This window comes from Hemibagrus wyckioides, linkage group LG12, assembly GCF_019097595.1.
Source record: "Hemibagrus wyckioides isolate EC202008001 linkage group LG12, SWU_Hwy_1.0, whole genome shotgun sequence".
In the NCBI taxonomy this organism is placed as follows: Eukaryota; Metazoa; Chordata; class Actinopteri; order Siluriformes; family Bagridae; genus Hemibagrus; species Hemibagrus wyckioides.
In genome coordinates this window covers 15,363,432-15,384,364 of record NC_080721.1, presented here as the reverse complement: position 1 = coordinate 15,384,364, position 20,933 = coordinate 15,363,432, and the positions used below count along the sequence as shown (strand labels likewise).

Genomic DNA, 20,933 nt, shown 5'->3' with positions numbered 1-20,933 from the left:
TTGGACAGATGATGGACATGATGCCATGAAGCTGTTCTAGTTGCATTTAATATGGCCTGGGTCCAAATCCTCTACACTCTCTATCTACATTTTTCCCTTGCAGGAGTGCAGCACTGTGCCAGTGTATATATATATATATATATATATATATATACACACACACACTATATTGCCAAAAGTATTCACTCACCTGCCTTGACTCGCATATGAACTTAAGTGACATCCCATTCCTAATCCATAGGGTTCAATATGACGTCGGTCCACCCTTTGCAGCTATAACAGCTTCAACTCTTCTGGGAAGGCTGTCCACAAGGTTTAGGAGTGTGTTTATGGGAATTTTTGACCATTCTTCCAGAAGCGCATTTGTGAGGTCACACACTGATGTTGGACGAGAAGGTCTGGCTCTCAGTCTCCGCTCTAATTCATCCCAAAGGTGTTCTATCGGGTTGAGGTCAGGACTCTGTGCAGGCCAGTCAAGTTCATCCACACCAGACTCTGTCATCCATGTCTTTATGGACCTTGCTTTGGTCACTGGTGCACAGTCATGTTGGAAGAGGAAGGGGCCAGCTCCAAACTGTTCCCACAAAGTTGGGAGCATGGAATTGTCCAAAATGTCTTGGTATGCTGAAGCATTCAGAGTTCCTTTCACTGGAACTAAGGGGCCAAGCCCAGCTCCTGAAAAACAACCCCACACCATAATCCCCCCTCCACCAAACTGTACACTTGGCACAATGCAGTCAGACAAGTACCGTTCTCCTGGCAACCGCCAAACCCAGACTCGTCCATCAGATTGCCAGATGGAGAAGCGCGATTCGTCACTCCAGAGAACGCGTCTCCACTGCTCTAGAGTCCAGTGGCGGCGTGCTTTACACCACTGCATCCGACGCTTTGCATTGCACTTGGTGATGTATGGCTTGGATGCAGCTGCTCGGCCATGGAAACCCATTCCATGAAGCTCTCTGCGCACTGTTCTTGAGCTAATCTGAAGGCCACATGAAGTTTGGAGGTCTGTAGCGATTGACTCTGCAGAAAGTTGGCGACCTCTTCGCACTATGCGCCTCAGCATCCGCTGACCCCGCTCCGTCAGGTTACGTGGCCTACCACTTCGTGGCTGAGTTGCTGTCGTTCCCAAACACTTCCACGTTCTTATAATACAGCTGACAGTTGACTGTGGAATATTTAGGAGCGAGGAAATTTCACGACTGGATTTGTTGCACAGGTGGCATCCTATCACAGTTCCACGCTGGAATTCACTGAGCTCCTGAGAGCGACCCATTCTTTCACAAATGTTTGTAAAAACAGTCTGCATGCCTAGGGGCTTGATTTTATACACCTGTGGCCATGGAAGTGATTGGAACACCTGATTCTGATTATTTGGATGGGTGAGCGAATACTTTTGGCAATATAGCGTATATAGAAAGTTTGTCCCAGTGCTGCGTAATAAATACACAGCACAATCATACCGTGTGTATACCAGAGGAACTGGAATTTCTTCATGATTATAACAGAAAATTGAACAGTCTCTTTGGACAGTACTGCATGAAACATTTTGCTTCAATTCAGTTTTATTTGTATTGCGCATTTAACAGCAGACACAAATTTATCCCCAGTTAAGTAAAGTCAAAGGCAAAGGGGAAAACTCCCTGGGAGACATGAGTCTACCCTAAAGTTCTAGTCAGAGCCATTTGTTACTTATTCTTGGATATGTTTGGATATGAAAAGCATCAATGAGAAAATATAAAGTGCATTAATTCCATTTTAAATTATTAATGTAAACCTTATTTATGCAAGTCAATATTATTACAGTCTAAAATGTTTACAGAAGTCTTGCTGTCTGTACAGTTGGGGTCTTTTTGTGGCTTTCTATAAAAAAAACATTGTACCTTCTTCTTCTTCTTCTTCTTCTTCTTCTTCTTCTTCTTCTTCTTCTTCTTCTTCTTCTTCTTCTTCTTCTGGCTTTTCCCTTCAGGGGTCTCCACAGCGAATCATCTCTCTCCACCTATCCCTATCTTCTGCATCCTCAACACTTACACCCACTAGCTTCATATCCTCATTTATTACATCCATATTCCTCCTCTTTGTCCTTCCTCTTTTCCTCCTGCCTGGCAGCTCCATGTCCAACATTCTCCTACCAATATACTCACTCTCCCTCCTCTGGACATGTCCAAACCATCTTAACCTGGCCTCTCTAACTTTGTCCCCCAAACGTCCAACATGAGCTGTCCCTCTGATGTACTCGTTTCTAATCCTGTCTCATTGTACCTTATTGTTTCAAAATGCAATAAAGGTTTTGTAAACCTTAGTTTATTTAACATTACTGTACTAACTCTAGCACAAAAAAACAAGCAGTTAGATGGTTTTAGTCCCAGCTGATCAAGTGTGTCCCTTTATATTTTGTGTAAGTGGCTTCTCCTAGTTTGGGCTGCTTGAAGGATTCTGCTGCTTTTACAGTACTGCAAAATGTATGTTGTCCTCATTCAGAACCATTTTCCCCTCCTGTTTGACCTTTTATTGTAATAAAAATCTTTTGACTATGTGTAAAAAAACAAACCAAAACAAGGAGTCGACTCTTTGAACTGGTTCTTTTAGGTGGAAGTAAACAAACACTGTCCACATATCTTCATTGATATTTCATACACTGTCACTGAGTGAAATAAGAGTTTTAGGTTTCTAAAAAATATTTTCTATAAATATAAACTCTTCTTCTGCTTGTCAATAGGCTTTACAAGATCACTGATAAAATCAACAACAGCTGTAGAATATTATATCAGTGTCGCTTCCTGCCATTTACATCTTTTATAAATCAGGGATGAGGAGATGGAGTAGAAAGGAAAGGAGGAAAATAGTGATTAAAAATTGTACAGGATAATGTGATCACGATCCCAACACAGAAGAAGCAGGTGTCGATTTGGCTCTGGTCAGAGTCAGTCCATACACTTGCCCATATTTCCAACACACCAGCTTCTAACCCTGGCTGTTCACCTGATGCCTAATAAATCCCACCTCTTTACAGGTGCCACTGTAACGAGATGATCAGTATTATTTCCTCACCTGTCCGTGGATTTGATGTTAGGCGTGATCTGTGGCTCTGAGTGGTGATTGGTGGATCCTCCAGCAGGGGGAGGTGTTACAGGTCTGCTGTGTAATCCAGAGAAGAAGAAGAAGAAGAAAGGGATCTGCTGTCTCTTCGGTTAGACAGTTAGCTCACCTGCTAATCATCCTCATGATCTTCCTGAGGAGTGTTTACATGTGATCCAGTTGTAAATAAACCGGTTTATGGATTTAAGGTGCTTTTAGGATCAAGGTGAGTTACAGTGGAGTTTGCATTTCTGCCAACGTTGTTTTATCTGCTAAGCATAAGATATTTATATTCATATAAATCCGACTGAAAAATATAATCACCTAAATAAAATGATCTATAATGTTACAGTCCTGTTCCTCTCTGAAGTGTGAAGTGAATTTATTCAGTAATCCACCATGGACTGAGTTTATATTTAGGACACAGTTCAGTCCTAAAGCAAGTATATACCTTTATGTGATCTTGTTGAAACTGAACTAATCTCCCAGATAAATGATTTAACAGTATTTTAGTATTCAGTATTTTAATGATTTAACAGTATTTTAGATCTTTTTTTGTCTAATGTTTTGGTTCATATGTCTTTAAAATGTCTCAGTATTTGTGTTGATATGAAATTATCCTATCCTGTGGAATGTCCTTTGCAGCAATCTAACATTTATTTTGTTGAAACTGAAACTACATCACCATAAAAAAGCTATTTTTTTTATTGTTAAAGAGTAATAAAGTACCCTTTGTTTTTTATCCAGTTCGTGTAAATGATAGGACTGAGATGTTTTGCATTTCAGATTTGCCTGAAAAAACGAAACTTACAAATAAGAAATCTTTTGTTTTTAGGAGAAATGTATTGTACTCTAACTCATAAAGTGAGAATATGAACTTCCATTTTAACAGAAACAGACAAGCGTATGTTTTCTTTTACCTTAAGGTTCACATGCAGATCTTTTAAAGGTTATTTCACAAGGATTAAAAAAAGAAACGACTCCAAAACCAACTTAAACATATACCGAATCAATTTTCATATTTGTTGTTTATCACTATCTCTATGAAGCTATGCAGACAGACGCTGTCATGAGTTCACGTGGAGGAACGTCAGACCCTGTAGGACACATCACCCCTGAGCACCAGCAGAATGGAGAAATCCAGGAGAAACCTATTAAAGAGGAAGAACATGATGAAGAATATTTCTGTAAGCTCAGAGAGCACAGAAGAGTCACTGATCATTCTAACAATCTAGTATTTAGATTAGGCCGTATCTCTGATGGGACTTTTTTTTGTTTTTGTCAAATGTTATTTCATTTCATCGATGGAATTTGAGATGGAGGGACATCCAGCTTTGTGGAACACCTCACCTCTGTGGACCGACAGAATGAAGGATTTCAGGAGAAGCATCTAAAAGAGGAAGAACCTGAAGATGATAACTACCTCTGTAAGTTTACCAAATAGCTTTGGCTCTGACCTGTTTCTTTTCCTAGTAGCTTCATACACTATATTGCCAAAGGTTTTAGGACACTCCTCCAATTCATTGAATTCAGGTGTTGTTTCTCAGGGGTTGGGCTCGGCCAGTGGACTCAGTCAAGTTCCTCCACACCAAACTCACTCATCCATGTCTTTATGGACCTTGCTTTGGTCACTGGTGTGCAGTCATGTTGGAACAGGAAGGGGTCATCCCCAAACTGTTCCCACAAAGAGCATGAAATTGTCCGAAATGTCTTGTTATGAAGCTGAAGCATTAAGAGTTCCTTTCACTGGAACTAAGGGGCGGAGCCCAACCCCTGAAAAACAACACCTGAACTCAGTGATCTGGAGGGGTGTCCCAATACTTTTGGCAATGTAGTGCATGTTTGCTCACTCATCCCTGTCCCTTGACCTGGAACTTCAATGCTGATTTGGATTTGTTTTTCGTCCCTTTGCAAATGTTCTACTACCTTTACATCCATTTCTGCACCTCCTTCATGACACACTGCTATATAAGCACTTTTATATCTTGTAAACAATATTCAGTATTTCAAATAGATTAAAATCCTGATACTGAGATTTATAAAACTTTTGATGTCGAAGTATCTGTCTGAGGCAGAGGCAGTCACTTGGGGTGAAATATCCTTTTACCGAGAAGAATTATGATAACTGATGATAACTTTCACAAAAATGACTAGACATCAAGCCACAAAAGAAATAAGGAACGTGGCAATCCATCAGATTTCCAGTGCCAATGAAAATTCAGAGTAGATGTTTTTAATTTAGTTTCAGATCCTGAGATTTTAAAATGTTGCCCCATACTCAAACTGTGTACTCGTGTGAATCAGGATGCAAAACAGGATGTGACGCATTCCAAAAATGCTTATGATAACTGCACCTGAAGATTCAGTTTATTTAGTTGTTATGTTTTATGTCTTTTCTTCCAGACTGTGAGGATTGCAGCTCATTCTTTATCAACAAGTGTGAGGTTCATGGACTGGCTGTCTTTATCTCTGATACCCCTGTTCCCATGGGGGTGTCTGACCGAGCCAGACAAACCCTTCCTCCTGGTCTGGAAGTGCGGAGATCTGATATTCCTGCTGCAGGTCTGGGAGTGTTTAATAAGGGAGAGACTCTTCCAGTAGGTTCCCACTTTGGTCCCTATCAAGGAGACTTGGTGGACAGAGAGGAAGCCATGGACAGTGGCTACTCATGGGTGGTGAGTTTTGGGGGGGTATATAGTATAAATATATATAGTATAAATACTATTATATTTCAGTAGTTTAACAATACTAATATAATATAAATTTACAAACCTTTCCAGTTGCCACTTCTGTGAAGAAAAAAGATTATAGATTTATGAAAGGTATTTTGATTCTTATTTATAGAACATACAAGGGGTTTTGTATTTTTTATTACGTTTACAAGGATTTTTTTTCAGTACAGATGTGTGTTTTAGTGTTTCAGTAGTTTCAATGAATGAGTGTGTGTGTGTTTGTGTGTGCAGATCTGTAAACGTGGGCAGTGTGAGGAATACATCGACGCCAAGAGAGACAGATGTGCAAACTGGATGAGGTCAGGTATATTACTTTCATTTTTGCTTTGCCGTTTATTAGTTTTCCATTTTTCCCCTCTCCCCCTCAAAGCTGCTTTAATATTCATTTGCCATTTCCATCCCTCTCTAATTACATGTAGATATGTGAATTGTGCTCGTAACGCTGAAGAGCAGAATCTTGTGGCGTTCCAGTTTCGAGGGGAGATTTTTTATCGTTGCTGTCAACCTATCAAACCAGGACAGGAGCTCTTGGTGTGGTATGAAGAGAAGTACGCTAAAGATCTCAGCATCACCTTTCAGTACCTCTGGAACAAAAAGTGCTCCACTGATGGTATTGTCCACACTTTATAACTTTATTGTGTCTGTGTTATTGTCCGTGAAGCCTGGTAATAGAGACACCTTAGGTCTCCAGTGATGAATACACACAGCTGTCCAAACAGTAGATGTTTTCACACTGTGCTTATCTGTAATCCTTTTCTCTGTGAAGTGACCTAACTTACAGAGTTTAGTTTGTTATATTTCTGTCTTAACAATTGTTTATGATGTTATAGGACAATCTTTTGCAAGGCCCTAACAGTTTGTTTTTGGGTTTTATTTTTTCTCCAGTGAAGGAAGACCCAGTGAAGGAAGCGATCAGCTGCTCCTTCTGTCCATTGTCCTATACATCTCAAATCTACCTTTACAAACACATGAGACGATTGCATCGTGATGAATATGAGAGAATGATGAAACCCAGTGTTGAAAACATGATGCCTACAAGAAGCACCTGTAGTCAACCAGAGTTCCATGAGGCTCTTCAAACTAACGCCACTCCTGGGCAAATGTGGAAAGGGACTGGTCAGTCCTCAAACTGCGAGAAAGGTTTTACTCCACAAAATCACCTCAGCCTGTGCAGGAGCGTTCACACCAGAGAGAAGCCGTTTTACTGCTCACACTGCGGTAAGAATTTTACCCGAAAGGATAATCTCCAAACACACATGCGCATTCACACAGGAGAGGTGTTCTGCTGCTCGCAGTGTGGAAAGAGTTTCATCCGAGAGAGCCATCTTCAGCTACACCAGCGTATTCACACGGGAGAGAAGCCGTATCAGTGCTCGCAGTGCGGGAAGAGCTTTAATCAGATGAGTGCCTTTAAAAGACACCAGCGCACTCACACGGGAGAGAAGCCGTATCAGTGCTCACACTGCGAGAAGAGTTTCAGCCAGCTGGGTAATCTCCAAACACACCAGCGCGTTCACACTGGAGAGAAACCGTTTCACTGCACTGACTGTGGGAAGAGCTTTAGTCTACTCAATACACTCCAGTTACACCAGCGAATTCACACAGGAGAGAAACCGTATTACTGCTCAGACTGTGGGAGGAGTTTTAATCAAGTCAGCGCACTCAAACGACACCACCGCATTCACACCAGAGAAAAGCCCCATCACTGCTCTCAGTGTGGGAGGAGTTTTAGTGACCGAGGTCAGTTCAAGGCACACCAGTACGTTCACACGGGTGACGAGCATTACGATGGCTGGAAGTGTTTCGCTTTACAACCACACCGGTGAAGCCGTATGAAGACATGGCAGTGCAGATATGAAACACTATAAAAACATTTATAAACGCTGCCCACGTTCTGGTTTATGGGACGCACCGGTGTCTGCTACTGGAGTGAACTACATCTGTGTGTTCAGTTTCATCTGTTGGTCAGGCTTCGTGTTTCATTTTCAGTCCCATCTCATGATGTCAGGCTAAAAAGAAAAGGAGTTAGAGACGGCTAGCTGGACCTATAAATAAACTACAAAATGGCAAACTTTAATGAATAATCGAACCTTACCCTTAAAAGTTTATTTAACAATATTTACAAAATAACAAATAAAATAAACAGATTAGTCGTGGTGGACCACTGGAACCCGGAGCACTTTTCCATTATGGTCGGTTGGTTCAGGTTCAGATCCTTTCAGGTGTAGCTAAATCACCGAGTGGGGTCGCTGTGCTTTCAGGGAGGGGAATGCATTTGCAGAGAGAATAGTGTCCGGTGAATAATCTTTTTGTCCATACATTTATTGACATGGTAAGCTCGGTTCAGTGGTTAAGTGATCAGAAGGTTGTGAGTTTGAAGCCCAGGTCCACCACTCTGCCATTGCTGGGCCCCTGAGCAAGACCCTTAACCCTCAACTGCTTAGTTATATAAATGAGATAAAAATGAGTCGCTCTGGATAAGGAAATCTGCCAAATGCCAGAAATGACATGTGAACCCAGTAAACATTCATCTTTGCTCCCATTACAGCAGCATACTGCTAGAGCTCCATTGTTGTTGCACCTCTGGGGTTCATGTGGCCTGCACAGTCCAGTGGTAAAGAAAAACATGCATTTAATGAATGAACAATGCAATATTGCAGGGATTTATATATATATATATACACACTACCGCTCAAAAGTTTGGGATCACTTACATATTTCAGCTTGATTTCAGATCAAGACTCCATCAATCCATCTTGTGGGAGATGCTCCAGGAAGCATGGGGTGAAATCTCATCAGATTATCTTGAAAAATTGACCACTAGGATGTCCTGGATGTAATTGCTGCAAAAGGTGCTTTTTTGATGAAGGCAAAGTATGAAGAAAACATTCATTTGACATGTCAGCATGTCCTTTTCTTTTGCTATATTTTCTATTTAGAAATTAGTAATTTCCTGTGTGTTTCCTTGAAAAACAATACAATTTTTGAGTGATCCCAAACTTTTGAGTGGTAGTGTGTGTGTGTATATATATATATATATTTCTTGCTTTCACTGGGGTAGTTTTGAAGCTTGTGGTTTTAGTTTGGTGGGAGAATAAAGTCAGTAATAAATTCTGGCAAATTTGGTGCTGTAAATTGTTGTGGCCTTATAATTATAACATGCTGATTATTCAGATTATAGATTTGGAAAAGTTTTCTTGAACCTTATGTGACGTTCCAGGTCACTCTAGTCTTCTGTATAATTACCAGCATTTCCTGTCAGTAAAATATTGTGTGTGTGTTGTATATAAACATATCACTGACCTGCATTCTTCAGGGCTCTTTTTTTTTCTTTTCTTTTTTTTTTTTAACTGGAACCGAGTCAGCAAATGACATTTTCCTGATTGTGACTCAAGTCAAACACGTACCATAGGACAGCAGACACTGGTTATTCTCCTCAGCATGAGGCTGATGTCTTGGCCGAATTGAAAAGATGATTATTTTTCTGTATCTTGACTGACAATGCTTAACTAGAATGTGTGCTGGTCTGGAGGTCATACTCCCCTTACAAGTGTCCAGTCAACACTCTGCTGGTTGAGTTACTCCAGAGCAGGACAGACAGGATGTTTTGATCTGCAAGTGGCCTCATAATAAAGCTATTTCAATTCTATTATACATATTTTTGGTAACTCTGCTATCCCGGACCGGTACGCAAGTAAGCCACTTCATCCATTTGTGTGCGTTTCGGTGTGTTTAGTAAACCTGCTGTGTGTGTGCTGTATACTTCACAGTGTAGTAGCACACGTTCTACTGCCTCCTGACATCCACAGTGTGGACACACCCCTGTATCCTGAATGAGGCCACTGGTAATGACACATTTCACTCACACCACACTATAACACTATTAGTGTTGAACAGGTGAGGAGTTTAGCAGATATTTTTGGAGGATGAATGATGTATTAAAATAAATCTGCCATACATACAGTGACACGTGTTGGTGAGAGACGAATAACAGCATCGATTACCTGGATTATTATTATTGGAACGCCTCGCCTTCCCTGCAACAGAGCTTTACCCTCTACTACAGATTTGTGTACAACAACCAAAAGCAAACCTCTGGGCTGAGAAGAGTGTGAAGCTTGTAGGATCGAATGGGGTGTATTTAATTAAAAAAAAAAAAGTGTAATTTCCACATGGAAATCTAAGAATGTGCTTTACTTTACTTTGACCACATGTGAATTGTTTGTGTATGTGTATATATATATTATATTAATATTAATATTAATATATATATATATATATATATATATATATATATATATATATATATATATATATATATATATATATATATATATATATAAAATTTGTCCCAGACATTATAGGGGACAGTGTGGGTGATAAACAGCTTAATAGCAGAAAGAAGTGTCTGCAGTATCTGTGTTTATATTTTATTGACATTTAACACGCACCCGACCATTACATTGCTCTGTGGTCCAGTTCTGATGCTCATGTACCCATTGTTGCTGTTTTCAGTGGTGCACAGGGGTCAGCATGAGCACCCTGACCAGTCTGCAGCTATGAGGCCTTATAGGCAACAAACTGTCCCGCACTGTGTGTTCTGACCCCTTTCTATCAGAACCAGCATTCAATTCTTCAGCAGTTTGAGCAACAGTAGCTCGTCTGTTGGATCGGATCACACGGGTCAGCCTTCTTTCCCCACGTATATCAATGAGCCTTGACCGCCCATGACCCTGTCACCGGTTCACCACTGTTCCTTCCTTGGACCACTTTTGATAGATACTGACCACTGCAGACCGGGAACACCCCACAAGAGCTGCAGTTTTGGAGATGCTCTGATCCAGTGGTCTAGCCATCACAATTTGGCCCTTCATCAAACTCTCTCAAAACCTTACACTTGTCCATTTTTCCTGCTTCTAACATCAACTTTGAGGACAAAATGTTGACCTACTGCCTAATATATCCCACCCACTAACAGGTGCCATGATGAGGAGATCATCAGTCTTATTCACTTCACCTCTCACTGCTCACAGTGTTCTACCTGATCGGTGTATAAACATCATATCTGAGGGAAATCTAGAGAACAGGATAAAGCTGGCTGTAACACTGTGCCTGAAGTTTAGTTTCAGTTTCTCCTGGTTACCCGGGTGACGGTTACAGAGTCCTCCAGCAGGGGGCGGTGTGCAGGTCAGCTGTAGAATCCATAGAAGAAGATGAGCTGCTTTTCTTCCGATTAGCTAGCTAACTCATTATGTTAGTCATCTCTGCAATAAAAAAAAATAAGAAGAATTTACAATGTGATCGAGTAATTAAAAACAAGTTTGTTATAGTGTTTTCATGTAAGGTGTTTAAACTTTCTGCTTTTAAGAGCAAGGTGAGTTGAACTGAAGCTTGTTTGCTTGCTAAGCTACTCGGCTAACACTCAGTGCCTGTATACTGTATACAAAATAAGCCGATATTAAAATAATAAATTGCCTCATCTTTACATATATTTCCTTCTGACTGATGGAAAACAGTTTATTTGCTTTACTTGGCAGTTATCATTGTGTTGGATAGTCTACAGGAAACAGTTAAACTGTCCTATTGTATCCTTTAAAGAGAAACTCCACTACATTAACACACATGTATTTAATATATGAACTAAATGCTACTTTGTGCACCGTTTCCGTTATTTCCGCGAGTTAACGGATATGTCCCATTATGACGTCACAGGAGGGACAGCATTATTATCAGTGCAGCTAGAGTTAAGTGTAATAGGATGGATAAAACAAATAACATAAATCTAAACGTGTAACAGTGTACTTTTACCTCCTAAATACAAAGGTGCAAGAGCTTCTTTTGTCATGTGATGTTTCCCAACAAATTACATCATATTGCTTCATGCAAATTATAAGTCCAGTGTAGAATTAAGTCGTCTTTATTTGCCACATATACGTTACTGTAGAGTGAAAATCTTTCTTCACATATCCCATCCTTGGTGGTCCACATGACCACCCTAGCATGCTGGACCTTCATGGGCTTGACTGGTCAGAATATGCAAATGAGGCAGAGAAACATCTTATTGCTGGATGTGCCTCAAGGTTCAGATCACCTGGGTTTATATCAGACCAGCTCCCTGTGACACCAGAGTGTTTTATTGTCCAGTAGATATCAGTAAGAGAATATGATTTTCCCTCCATCAAGTTGAGTAAGTTTAAGTCGTTTATATTTGTCACATATACATTACTGTACAGTGAAATTCCCATCCTTGGTGGTTGGGGTCAGAGCACAGGGTCAGCCATGATGTAGAGCAGGGAGGGTTAGGAGCATTGCTCAAGAGCCCCAACAGTGGCAGTTTGGCAGTGCTGGGGTTTGAACCCCAATCTTCCAGTCAACAACCCAGAGCCTTAACCACTTGAGCTACCACAACCCACATTAAGGTGATGCTTTCTTAATCCTAGGTGGGAATTTACACAATTAGTGGAGAGTTTGCGGTAAGAGTTGGCCACAAAGTCAGAAAATACAATGCAGTCATATACAGCGCTGAACTTACAGCTGTCTCGGCTTGGCTAGCTGGTGTTGATGAGGTAATGAGTGTGACAGTGCCAATGACAACTAGTCAAACTCGCTACAGAAATAGTCATATAGTTAATCTAAACTGATAGTAGTAAAAGCTGTTCTTAGAAGGTGGTGAGGTAATGTGTAAAGCAGACTTGGGCAGTTAACACCAGCGTAACGAAACTTCGTGAAGGCACACGGGTTGTCAGTTGTTGTAAATGTTCACGGCACTTGTTTCAGTAGTGAATTTGACCAAACGAAGTCTTTAGGGTTGTGTTAAAGACAAATCATAAGCAGTTTCTAAAGAAAAAATGATTATGTCTGCAACATAATACATACTTTATGCTAAATATCAAGTCAAAGTCAAAGAAGCTTTATTGTCACTTCAACCATATATATCAGATGCAGTACACAGTGAAGTGAAACAACGTTCCTCCTGGACCAGAGGTGCTACACAGAACACAGACAAAGTACAGAGACGCAGACAAACATAGAGCTAAACATGGAGATAAAACTAAACTATACTTAAGGTGCAATAAATAAACTAGACATACAACAGGATGACAAGACAGGACAGTGCAGACAAACAACATGTAGACCAACTTTTGTGCAGATAGCAGTGTATACAGTGAGTGCAGATATTAAAGTGACACATGTAAACAGGATTAATATAAAAAATGTAAAGTGAAATGTAAGGTGACGTGCGTGCAAACAGGACAATTTAGTGTGTGTGTGTGTGTGTGTGTCCAACACAGTTCAGTTCTTCTTGGAACACAGTTCTCAGCTTTTGTGCATGTGTGTTATGTATGTGTGTGTGAGAACGTGTCCAGCACAGTTCAGTTCTCCTATTGAGATCAGATCTTGGATGTGTGTGTGTGTGTGTGTGTGTGTGTGAGATCAGTTCAGCTCAGTTCTCTGTTGAGATACCTGATTGCCTGAGGGAAGAAACTGTTTAACAGTCTGGTTGTGTGGGTCCGAATGATTCGGTACCTCTTTCCGGATGGCAGAAGGGTGAAGAGTGTGTGTGAGGGGTGTGTGGGGTATGTCCATGATAGAGGGAAGAGAGACTCAGATTATCTTCTCAGCTGTCCTCACTATCCTCTGCAGGGTCTTGTGATCCGAGACGGTGCAGTTCCCAAACCAGGCAGTGATGCAGCTTCTTAGGACGCTCTCCATGGTCCCTCTGTAGAAGGTGGTCAGGATAGGAGGTGGAAGATGAGCCTTCCTCAGCCTTCGCAGGAAGTAGAGACACTGCTGGGCTTTCCTGGTGATGGAGTTGGTGTTGAGTGACCAGGTGAGGTCCTCCACCAGGTGAACACCAAGGAATTTGGTGCTCTTGACGATCTCCACAGAGGATCCATCGATGTTCAGTGGAGAATGGTCACTTTTTGTTCTTCTGAAGTCAACAACCATCTCTTTAGTCTTGTCAACGTTCAGAGACAGGTTATTGACTTTACACCAGGCTGCTAGTTGTTGCGCCTCCACTCTGTACGCTGACTCGTCGTTCTTACTGATGAGACCCACCACGGTCGTGTCATCGGAGAACTTGACGATGTGGTTGGATCTGTGCATTGCTGCACAGTCGTGAGTCAGCAGAGTGAACAGCAGTGGACTGAGCACACAGCCCTGAGGAGCTCCAGTGTTCAGCGTGGTGGTGCTGGAGATACTGTTCCCGATCCGGACTGACTGAGGTCTCCCAGTCAGGAAATCGCAGAGGGAGGTGTTCAGGCCCAGCAGACTCAGCTTCTCCATCAGGATTTGATTCTCGATTTGGGTGATACGCAAACTGCATGGAGTCCAGTGAAGGTGGCAGCAGGTTCTTAATGTGCCTCATGACGAGCCTCTCGAAGCACTTCATGATGATGGGTGTGAGTGCAATGGGACGGTAGTCACTGAGACAGGACACTGGAGACTTCATCGGAACGGGGATGATGGTGGTCGACTTTAGGCACGTTGGGACGACGGCGCTGCTTCAAGATTCAAGAAGCTTTATTGTCATTTCAACCACATATAGCTGACGCAGTACATAGTGAAATGAAACAACGTTTCTCCAGGACCTGGTGCTACATAAACATACAAAAAGTTCAATACAAAACAACAAACACCACCACAGAGCTAGGACAGAAGTTTGTCTTAGCCACGTAAAGTGCACAGTGTGCAGCTAGGTGCAAACAGAGCATAGACAAGACAGTGCAAAAAAGACAATAAATACAATAAAGACAACACAAAAGAACACAGGACACTTAGCGCTGAAAAGAAATAAAAGAACGTGTACTGGAATGTAAGTGAAATAAAATAGATAAAGTGAAATGATGTAAAAAATAAAAAAAAAGTATTGTGCAAAAATATTGTGCAAAAATACACAGCAGCGGTTGAGGTAGTGCAAATAGAATAAACATAAATATAACTATAGCAGCGGATGACAGGTAGAGGTAGTGCAGTAAGTAATGAACAGTATAAATTATGTGTGTGTGTGTGTGTGTGTGTCCACACAGTCAAGAGAGAGTGTGTGTATCTGTGTGTGAGAGAGACAGAGAGTTAATATACAGTTCAGTCCTGAGTGAGAGTGTGTGTGTGTGAGAGTGTAGAACAGTTCAGTCCCGGGTGGTGAGGAGCCTGATGGCTTGAGGAAGATGCTCAGGGAGATGTTGAAGATATCCGTGAAGACATCTACTAGCTGTTCTGCACATTCCCTGAGCACTCTGCCAGGAGTGTTGTCTGGTCCAGCAGCTTTCCGTAGGTTAACTCTGCGTAGAGTTTTCCTCACGTCAGTCATGGTGAGACAGAGCACCTGGTCCTCTGAAGAAGGGATGGTCTTCCTCGCTGTCATGTCGTTACATGCCTCAAACCGAGCGTAGAAGCTGTCCAGCACATCTGGAAGGGAGGCATCACTGTCACAGGCAGGTGGAGCTGGCCTGTAGTTGTTGATGGACTGGATGCCTTGCCACATGCACTGAGTGTTGCCGCTGCTCTGGAAGTGGCCGTGAATTCTCTGGGAGTGTGCACGCTTTGCCTCTCTAATGGCTCGAGACAGTTTGGCCCATGCTGTTCTTAGGGCGTCCTTGTCTGCAGTTCTGAAGGCAGAGTCTCTGGATCTTAGCAGTGCACACACCTTTGCGGTCATCCACGGCTTCTGGTTGGAGCGTATGGTGATGGACTTGGAGACGGTCATGTCATCGATGCACTTCCCGATGTAGCCGGTCACTGATGTTGTGTACTCCTCCAAGTCAATAGAGTCGCCGTTGGTTGCAGCCTCCCTAAACATGTCCCAGTCAGTGCACTCCAAACAGTCCTGAAGAGCAGAGATGGCTCCTGCTGGCCAGGTTTTAACCCGTTTCAGAACTGGTTTAGAGCGGTCTGACGAGTGGTCTATATGCAGGAATCAACTTAACAGAGATGTGGTCTGAGTAGCCGAGGTGGGGGCGGGGCTCCGCATGAGACGCGCCAGGAATGTTTGTGTAAACAAGATAAAATATGTGTTGTTCTTTGATTAATACAGAGGCTGTGATTGAATAACAAGCATTTCAAACCTATTCATACCTGTGGACCAAATGAATGGAGGATTCCAGAAGAAACCTCTAAAAGAGGAAGAACCTGAAGATGAAGATTACATCTGTGAGACAATAATGTGTCTAAATGCACTATATTGCCAAAAGTATTGGGACACCCCTCCGAATCTTTCAGTTCAGGGGTTGGGCTCGGCCCCTTAGTTCCAGTGAAAGGAACTCTTAATGCTTCAGCTTCATACCAAAACATTTTGGACAATTTCATGCTCTTTGTGGGAACAGTTTGGGGATGACCCCTTCCTGTTCCAACGTGACTGCACACCAGTGACCAAAGCAAGGTCCATAAAGACATGGATGAGCGAGTTTGGTGTGGAGGAACTTGACTGTCCTGCACAGAGTCCTGACCTCAACCCCATAGAACACCTTTGGGATGAATTAGAGTGGAGACTGTGAGCCCGGCCAAAAGTTTTGGGACATCTCCATTTCCATGCACATGAATGTAATATGGAGTTGTCCCGCCCCTTTGCAGCTATAACAGCTTCAACTCTTCTGGGAAGGCTTTCCACAAGGTTTAGGAGTGTGTTTATGGGAATTTTTGACCGTTCCTCTAGAAGCACATTTGTGAGGTCAGGCACTGATGTTGGACGAGAAGGTCTGGCTCACAGTCTCCACTCTAATTCATCCCAAAGGTGTTCTATGGGGTTGAGGTCAGGACTCTGTGCAGGCCAGTCAAGTTCCTCCACACCAAACTCACTCATCCATGTCTTTATGGACCTTGCTTTGGTCACTGGTGTGCAGTCATGTTGGAACAGGAAGGGGTCATCCCCAAACTGTTCCCACAAAGAGCATGAAATTGTCCAAAATGTCTTGGTATGAAGCTGAAGCATTAAGAGTTCCTTTTACTGGAACTAAGGGGCGGAGCCCAACCCCTGAAAAACACATGATCAAGAGGGGTGTCCCAATACTTTTGTGTATCACTCTCAATAGTATTCTTAGTCAGATGCCTAATTGCTAGTCATATATCAGTTATTTTTCTGTTGTGTACTTCATACTCACTTGAGATGTCTGTACTTCAGGTGGCGGCACATCAATCTCTGTGGTTCACGTCTCCCCTACAGAACAGCAGAATGGAGGATTCCAGAAGGAGCTTATAAAAGAGGAAGAACCTGATGATGATTATTTGTGTAAGACACCGGGTGGCGCCCTAGTGTCTTAGATGTGATCTAAATAGAGTTTGTATGGAAATTACAATGTGAATTCATCTCATCATGTCAGTGGGATTTATGTTTGACTCATGACATTTTTCCTGACGGGGGTGTGTAGAGATATCATATATCACATCTACACAAAGAGTCACATACACTTTATGGACATAATTTTGTGCACCAATATATGAACCGTCCATGAACTTTTGCCAGATGAATATTATATGGCCTACATGAATATTCTAAAATGTGAAAACATGAATCGAATCAGAATCTTCTAGTTTATACCAGTTAACCAGATTTCTTGTGTCTCTCTTTCTAGTCTGTGAGGTCTGCAAATCCTTCTATATTAACAAGTGTGAAGTTCATGGTCCTCAGCTTCAGTCACACCCTACAGGAGAGAAGCCATATCACTGCTCCCACTGTGGCAAGAGTTTTTCTACAGCGAGTGACGTGAAGGTCCATGAGCGCATTCACACTGGAGAGAAGCTGTATCACTGTTCACAATGTGGCAAGAGTTTTGTCCACCAAAGTAGTCTGAGATCACATAAACGCATTCACACAGGAGAACGGCCGTATCGGTGCTCATACTGTGGGAAGAGCTTCGGTCATAAAGATACTCTCAAGAAGCACCTGCACACTCACACAGGAGAAAAGCCGTATCAGTGCTCAGAGTGCGGGAAGCGTTTCAGCGACAGGGGGACTTTTAGATCACACCAGTATATCCACACAGGAGAGAAACCGTATCACTGCACAGAGTGCGGAAAGATTTTTACTCGACAAAGTTCTCTCCAGCAACACCAGCGCGTTCACACCGGAGAGAAGCCGTATTACTGCTCAAAGTGTGGGAAGAGTTTTAGTCAGCATGGCACTCTGCAACAGCACCAGCACACTCACACCGACGAGAAACCGTATCAGTGCTCCACGTGTAGGAAGAGCTTTAACAGGCAGAGAAATCTCCAATCTCACATGCGCATTCACACCGGAGAGAAGCCGTATCACTGCTCGCACTGCGGGAAGAGTTTTAGTCACCACAGTACTCTGAAACGACACCAGCGCATTCACGCGGGAGAGAAGCCGTATCACTGCTCGCACTGCGGGAAACGTTTTACTCAACTAGGCACTCTACAATCCCACACGCGCATTCACACGGGAGAGAAACTCCATCACTGTTCACAGTGCGATAAAACATTTAACCGACTGAGTTCTCTCCAAATTCACCAGCGCATTCACACGGGAGAGAAGCCGTACCAGTGCTCCCAGTGCGGGAAGAGTTTCAGTCAGAACGGTACTCTCAAACAGCACCTACGCGTTCACACTGGAGAGAAACCCTATTACTGCTCTCAATGTGGGAAGACTTTCAGTCAGCAGAGCACTCTCCACCAACACCAGCGCATTCACACCAAGAAGAAAGAATATCAGGATACAGCATGGGAAGAGCTTTAGTATGTGGGGATGTGGTAGCTTAGTGGTTAAGTGTTGGGCCCCTGGGCAAGGCCCTTAACCCTCAATTGCTCACTTGTATAAAATGGAAGTTGCTCTGGATAAGGGTGTCTACCAAATGCCAGAAATGTAAATGTAATGTAAATGTTAATAAAGCAGGTCCTTTACCAGCATCAGCACCTTCAATGCTGTTCCACTGTAAGATCTCCACTGTAAGTGGCTTTTACTGACGCTGTTGTATTAATTCTTAGTTTGTCCTTTATACAATCCTCAACTTACAGTTCTGGTCTGTGTTTTGGCCTAAACTTGGAGTTGTGTGTCATCAGCATAGCAGTGGAAGCTAAGACCATGTTTCCATAGGTTTGTAAATAAATGCAGTGTATATAATTAAAACTTAGAAATGGCCAGTGTGGGGAAAAAAAAAGAGGTTTATCATCTTAACTTATTTACTTTTATCACTTTTATCATTTACTTATTTACATACGTCCAGCAAGGCATGCAGAATGTGGTCATCCAGTGGAAGATGTTTTTCGTTTTGCCCCTTAAGGAGTATTTGAAAGAACAGTAGAAATGCTAGTGGTGTGAATGCTAAATGTTTTTAAATCCAGATTAAATATGTGCTTGTTAAACCTGCCATGTTAATAGTTTTTTATTCTTTTAAAAGTGTATGATTTATAATTATTTCATGTTGCTTCATTTCAAACCCCAGAGGCTTCACTCTGTCTGGGCTGAGATTAGATTCCCCTGAAAAACTGGACCAGACCAAAACCCTGAACACTCACTGGCATTAATTATTAATGAGATTTTATTAATAAAGGTGAAACTTTAAATTGTAGCTGTGGGTGGGATGAGCCTTGGGGATGAGTATACAGCAAAATGAATTTTTGTATAATTCATTTTAGCAATCAGGTTTTCCTTAAGTAAAGGAAAAGACACAAAAAAATACAAATCTTCTTAGCCACAAAACAGGACTAAAGGAGTAATCCAATAAATGGGTCCCCTACCTGTTCCATATCACATCACTAGAGCAAGATATCTGTCCATCCATCCATTCTCTACACCACTTATCCTTCTGGGTCATGTGGAACCTGGAACCTGTCTCAGAAGACACCGGGAACAATAACAAGAAATTATTAACCACACAAAAGCTACTCCTTCAGAATGACTACAAGCTACTGCAACAAGAGAAGAGAGTCTGTTCGGTTTGATCGACTGGTCTGTCTGGTGACACCTGAAGGGTGAAGCTTTCCCACAATCCACAGCAGAGTGGTAGAGAAGGCAGTCCACGTGACAATCCTAGCATGCTGGATCTTCATGGGTTTGACTGGTCACAATATGCAAATGAGGCAGAGAAACATCTTATTGCTGGATGTGCCTCAAGGTTCAGATCACCTGTCCAGCCTGGGTTTATATCAGACCAGCTCCATGTGACACCAGAGTGTTTTATTGTCCAGTAGATATCAGTATAGAGCTGCATGTCCAGTTTTAATATCATGGAAATGTTTTTCTGTCCACTGAATAAGAGAATATTACCAGTTTGACATGACAGAGGAACCTACAGCTGCTTATTGATGCTAAATTGCTGGATGGCCAAGTAGTTCTCCAAAAACAATGTGTGACATGCAATGTGGCCAGACGTATTTGGACACAGGACCATCACAACCAGTTGTGCTTGTTGGAACATCACTTTCAGGAATCATATGGAGTTACTGGAAGTCTTTTCTGGAAGGTTCTCCACTAGATGCTGGATTGTGTCTGTGGGAAGTAGTGACCATTCAGCTACAAGACCATTAGTGAGATCAGACTCTGATACTGGGATGTTGAGGACACTCCAGTTCCAGTTCATCCCAAAGGTCTTTGTCCTCCAGTTCTTCACTCCAACCTTCACCTCCACACCATGTCTTCATGGAGCTGTGCACAGGGTTATGGTCATGCTGGAGCAGGGTTTGTAGTTCTAGTAAAGGAAATGCTGTAAAGCTCCACACAGTTTTGTGGGAACACTTTGGGGAAGAAGCCAAACCTTTGTCCATATAGTGTATTTACATTGTACATTGTAGTACTGTTTGTCTTTTCCCCAGGCTTTATGATGTGTTTCGCTGAAAAGGCAGCCTGTAATTTAATGTTTACTGATGAAATAGGTGATAACAGTGCTTCTTAATATTAAAAATAGGAAGTTCATTGTGTTTGAGAGAAAGAATGAGATTCATTCTTTGAATAGTAATGTTTATAGCCGTTTTTCCATCCGGTTCCATGGTGTAATGGTTAGCACTCTGGACTCTGAATCCAGCGATCCGAGTTCAAATCTCGGTGGAACCTGACTTTTCTTTTCCCCCTTAAGGTTTAATTACACATGTCAACTTATCCTACCTGTTTTTCCTCATAAACCGTCTTAAATATGATCTCCACTTCGAAACTCACCTGAGTTAAAGAAC

General features: G+C 42.2%; 1 protein-coding gene and 1 non-coding gene across 3 annotated transcripts; both read left to right on the top strand.

The window, feature by feature from the left end:
• The first annotated feature begins 3,158 nt into the window (after positions 1–3,158).
• Positions 3,159–19,511, top strand: LOC131362692 (zinc finger protein OZF-like). Of its 2 annotated transcripts, XM_058404886.1 has the most exons (8): positions 3,159–3,304; positions 4,128–4,265; positions 4,395–4,505; positions 5,482–5,753; positions 6,042–6,109; positions 6,230–6,420; positions 6,696–7,583; positions 17,456–19,511. In XM_058404886.1, the coding sequence occupies exons 2-8, from the start codon at positions 4,130–4,132 to the stop codon at positions 18,502–18,504; spliced, it is 2,715 nt and encodes a 904-aa protein (XP_058260869.1). In that variant the 5' UTR covers positions 3,159–3,304; positions 4,128–4,129; the 3' UTR covers positions 18,505–19,511. The 2 variants fall into 2 exon arrangements, with proteins under 2 accessions (XP_058260869.1, XP_058260868.1); XM_058404885.1 differs by lacking the exons at positions 3,159–3,304; positions 4,128–4,265; positions 4,395–4,505; ... (2 more) ...; positions 6,230–6,420; positions 6,696–7,583 and adding exons at positions 15,847–15,962; positions 16,930–17,037 and having other exon boundaries at positions 17,381–19,511.
• A 1,234-nt stretch (positions 19,512–20,745) lies between these two features.
• Positions 20,746–20,817, top strand: trnaq-cug (transfer RNA glutamine (anticodon CUG)). Its single transcript has one exon. It is a non-coding gene; the product is annotated as a tRNA-Gln (tRNA).
• Positions 20,818–20,933: the final 116 nt, after the last annotated feature.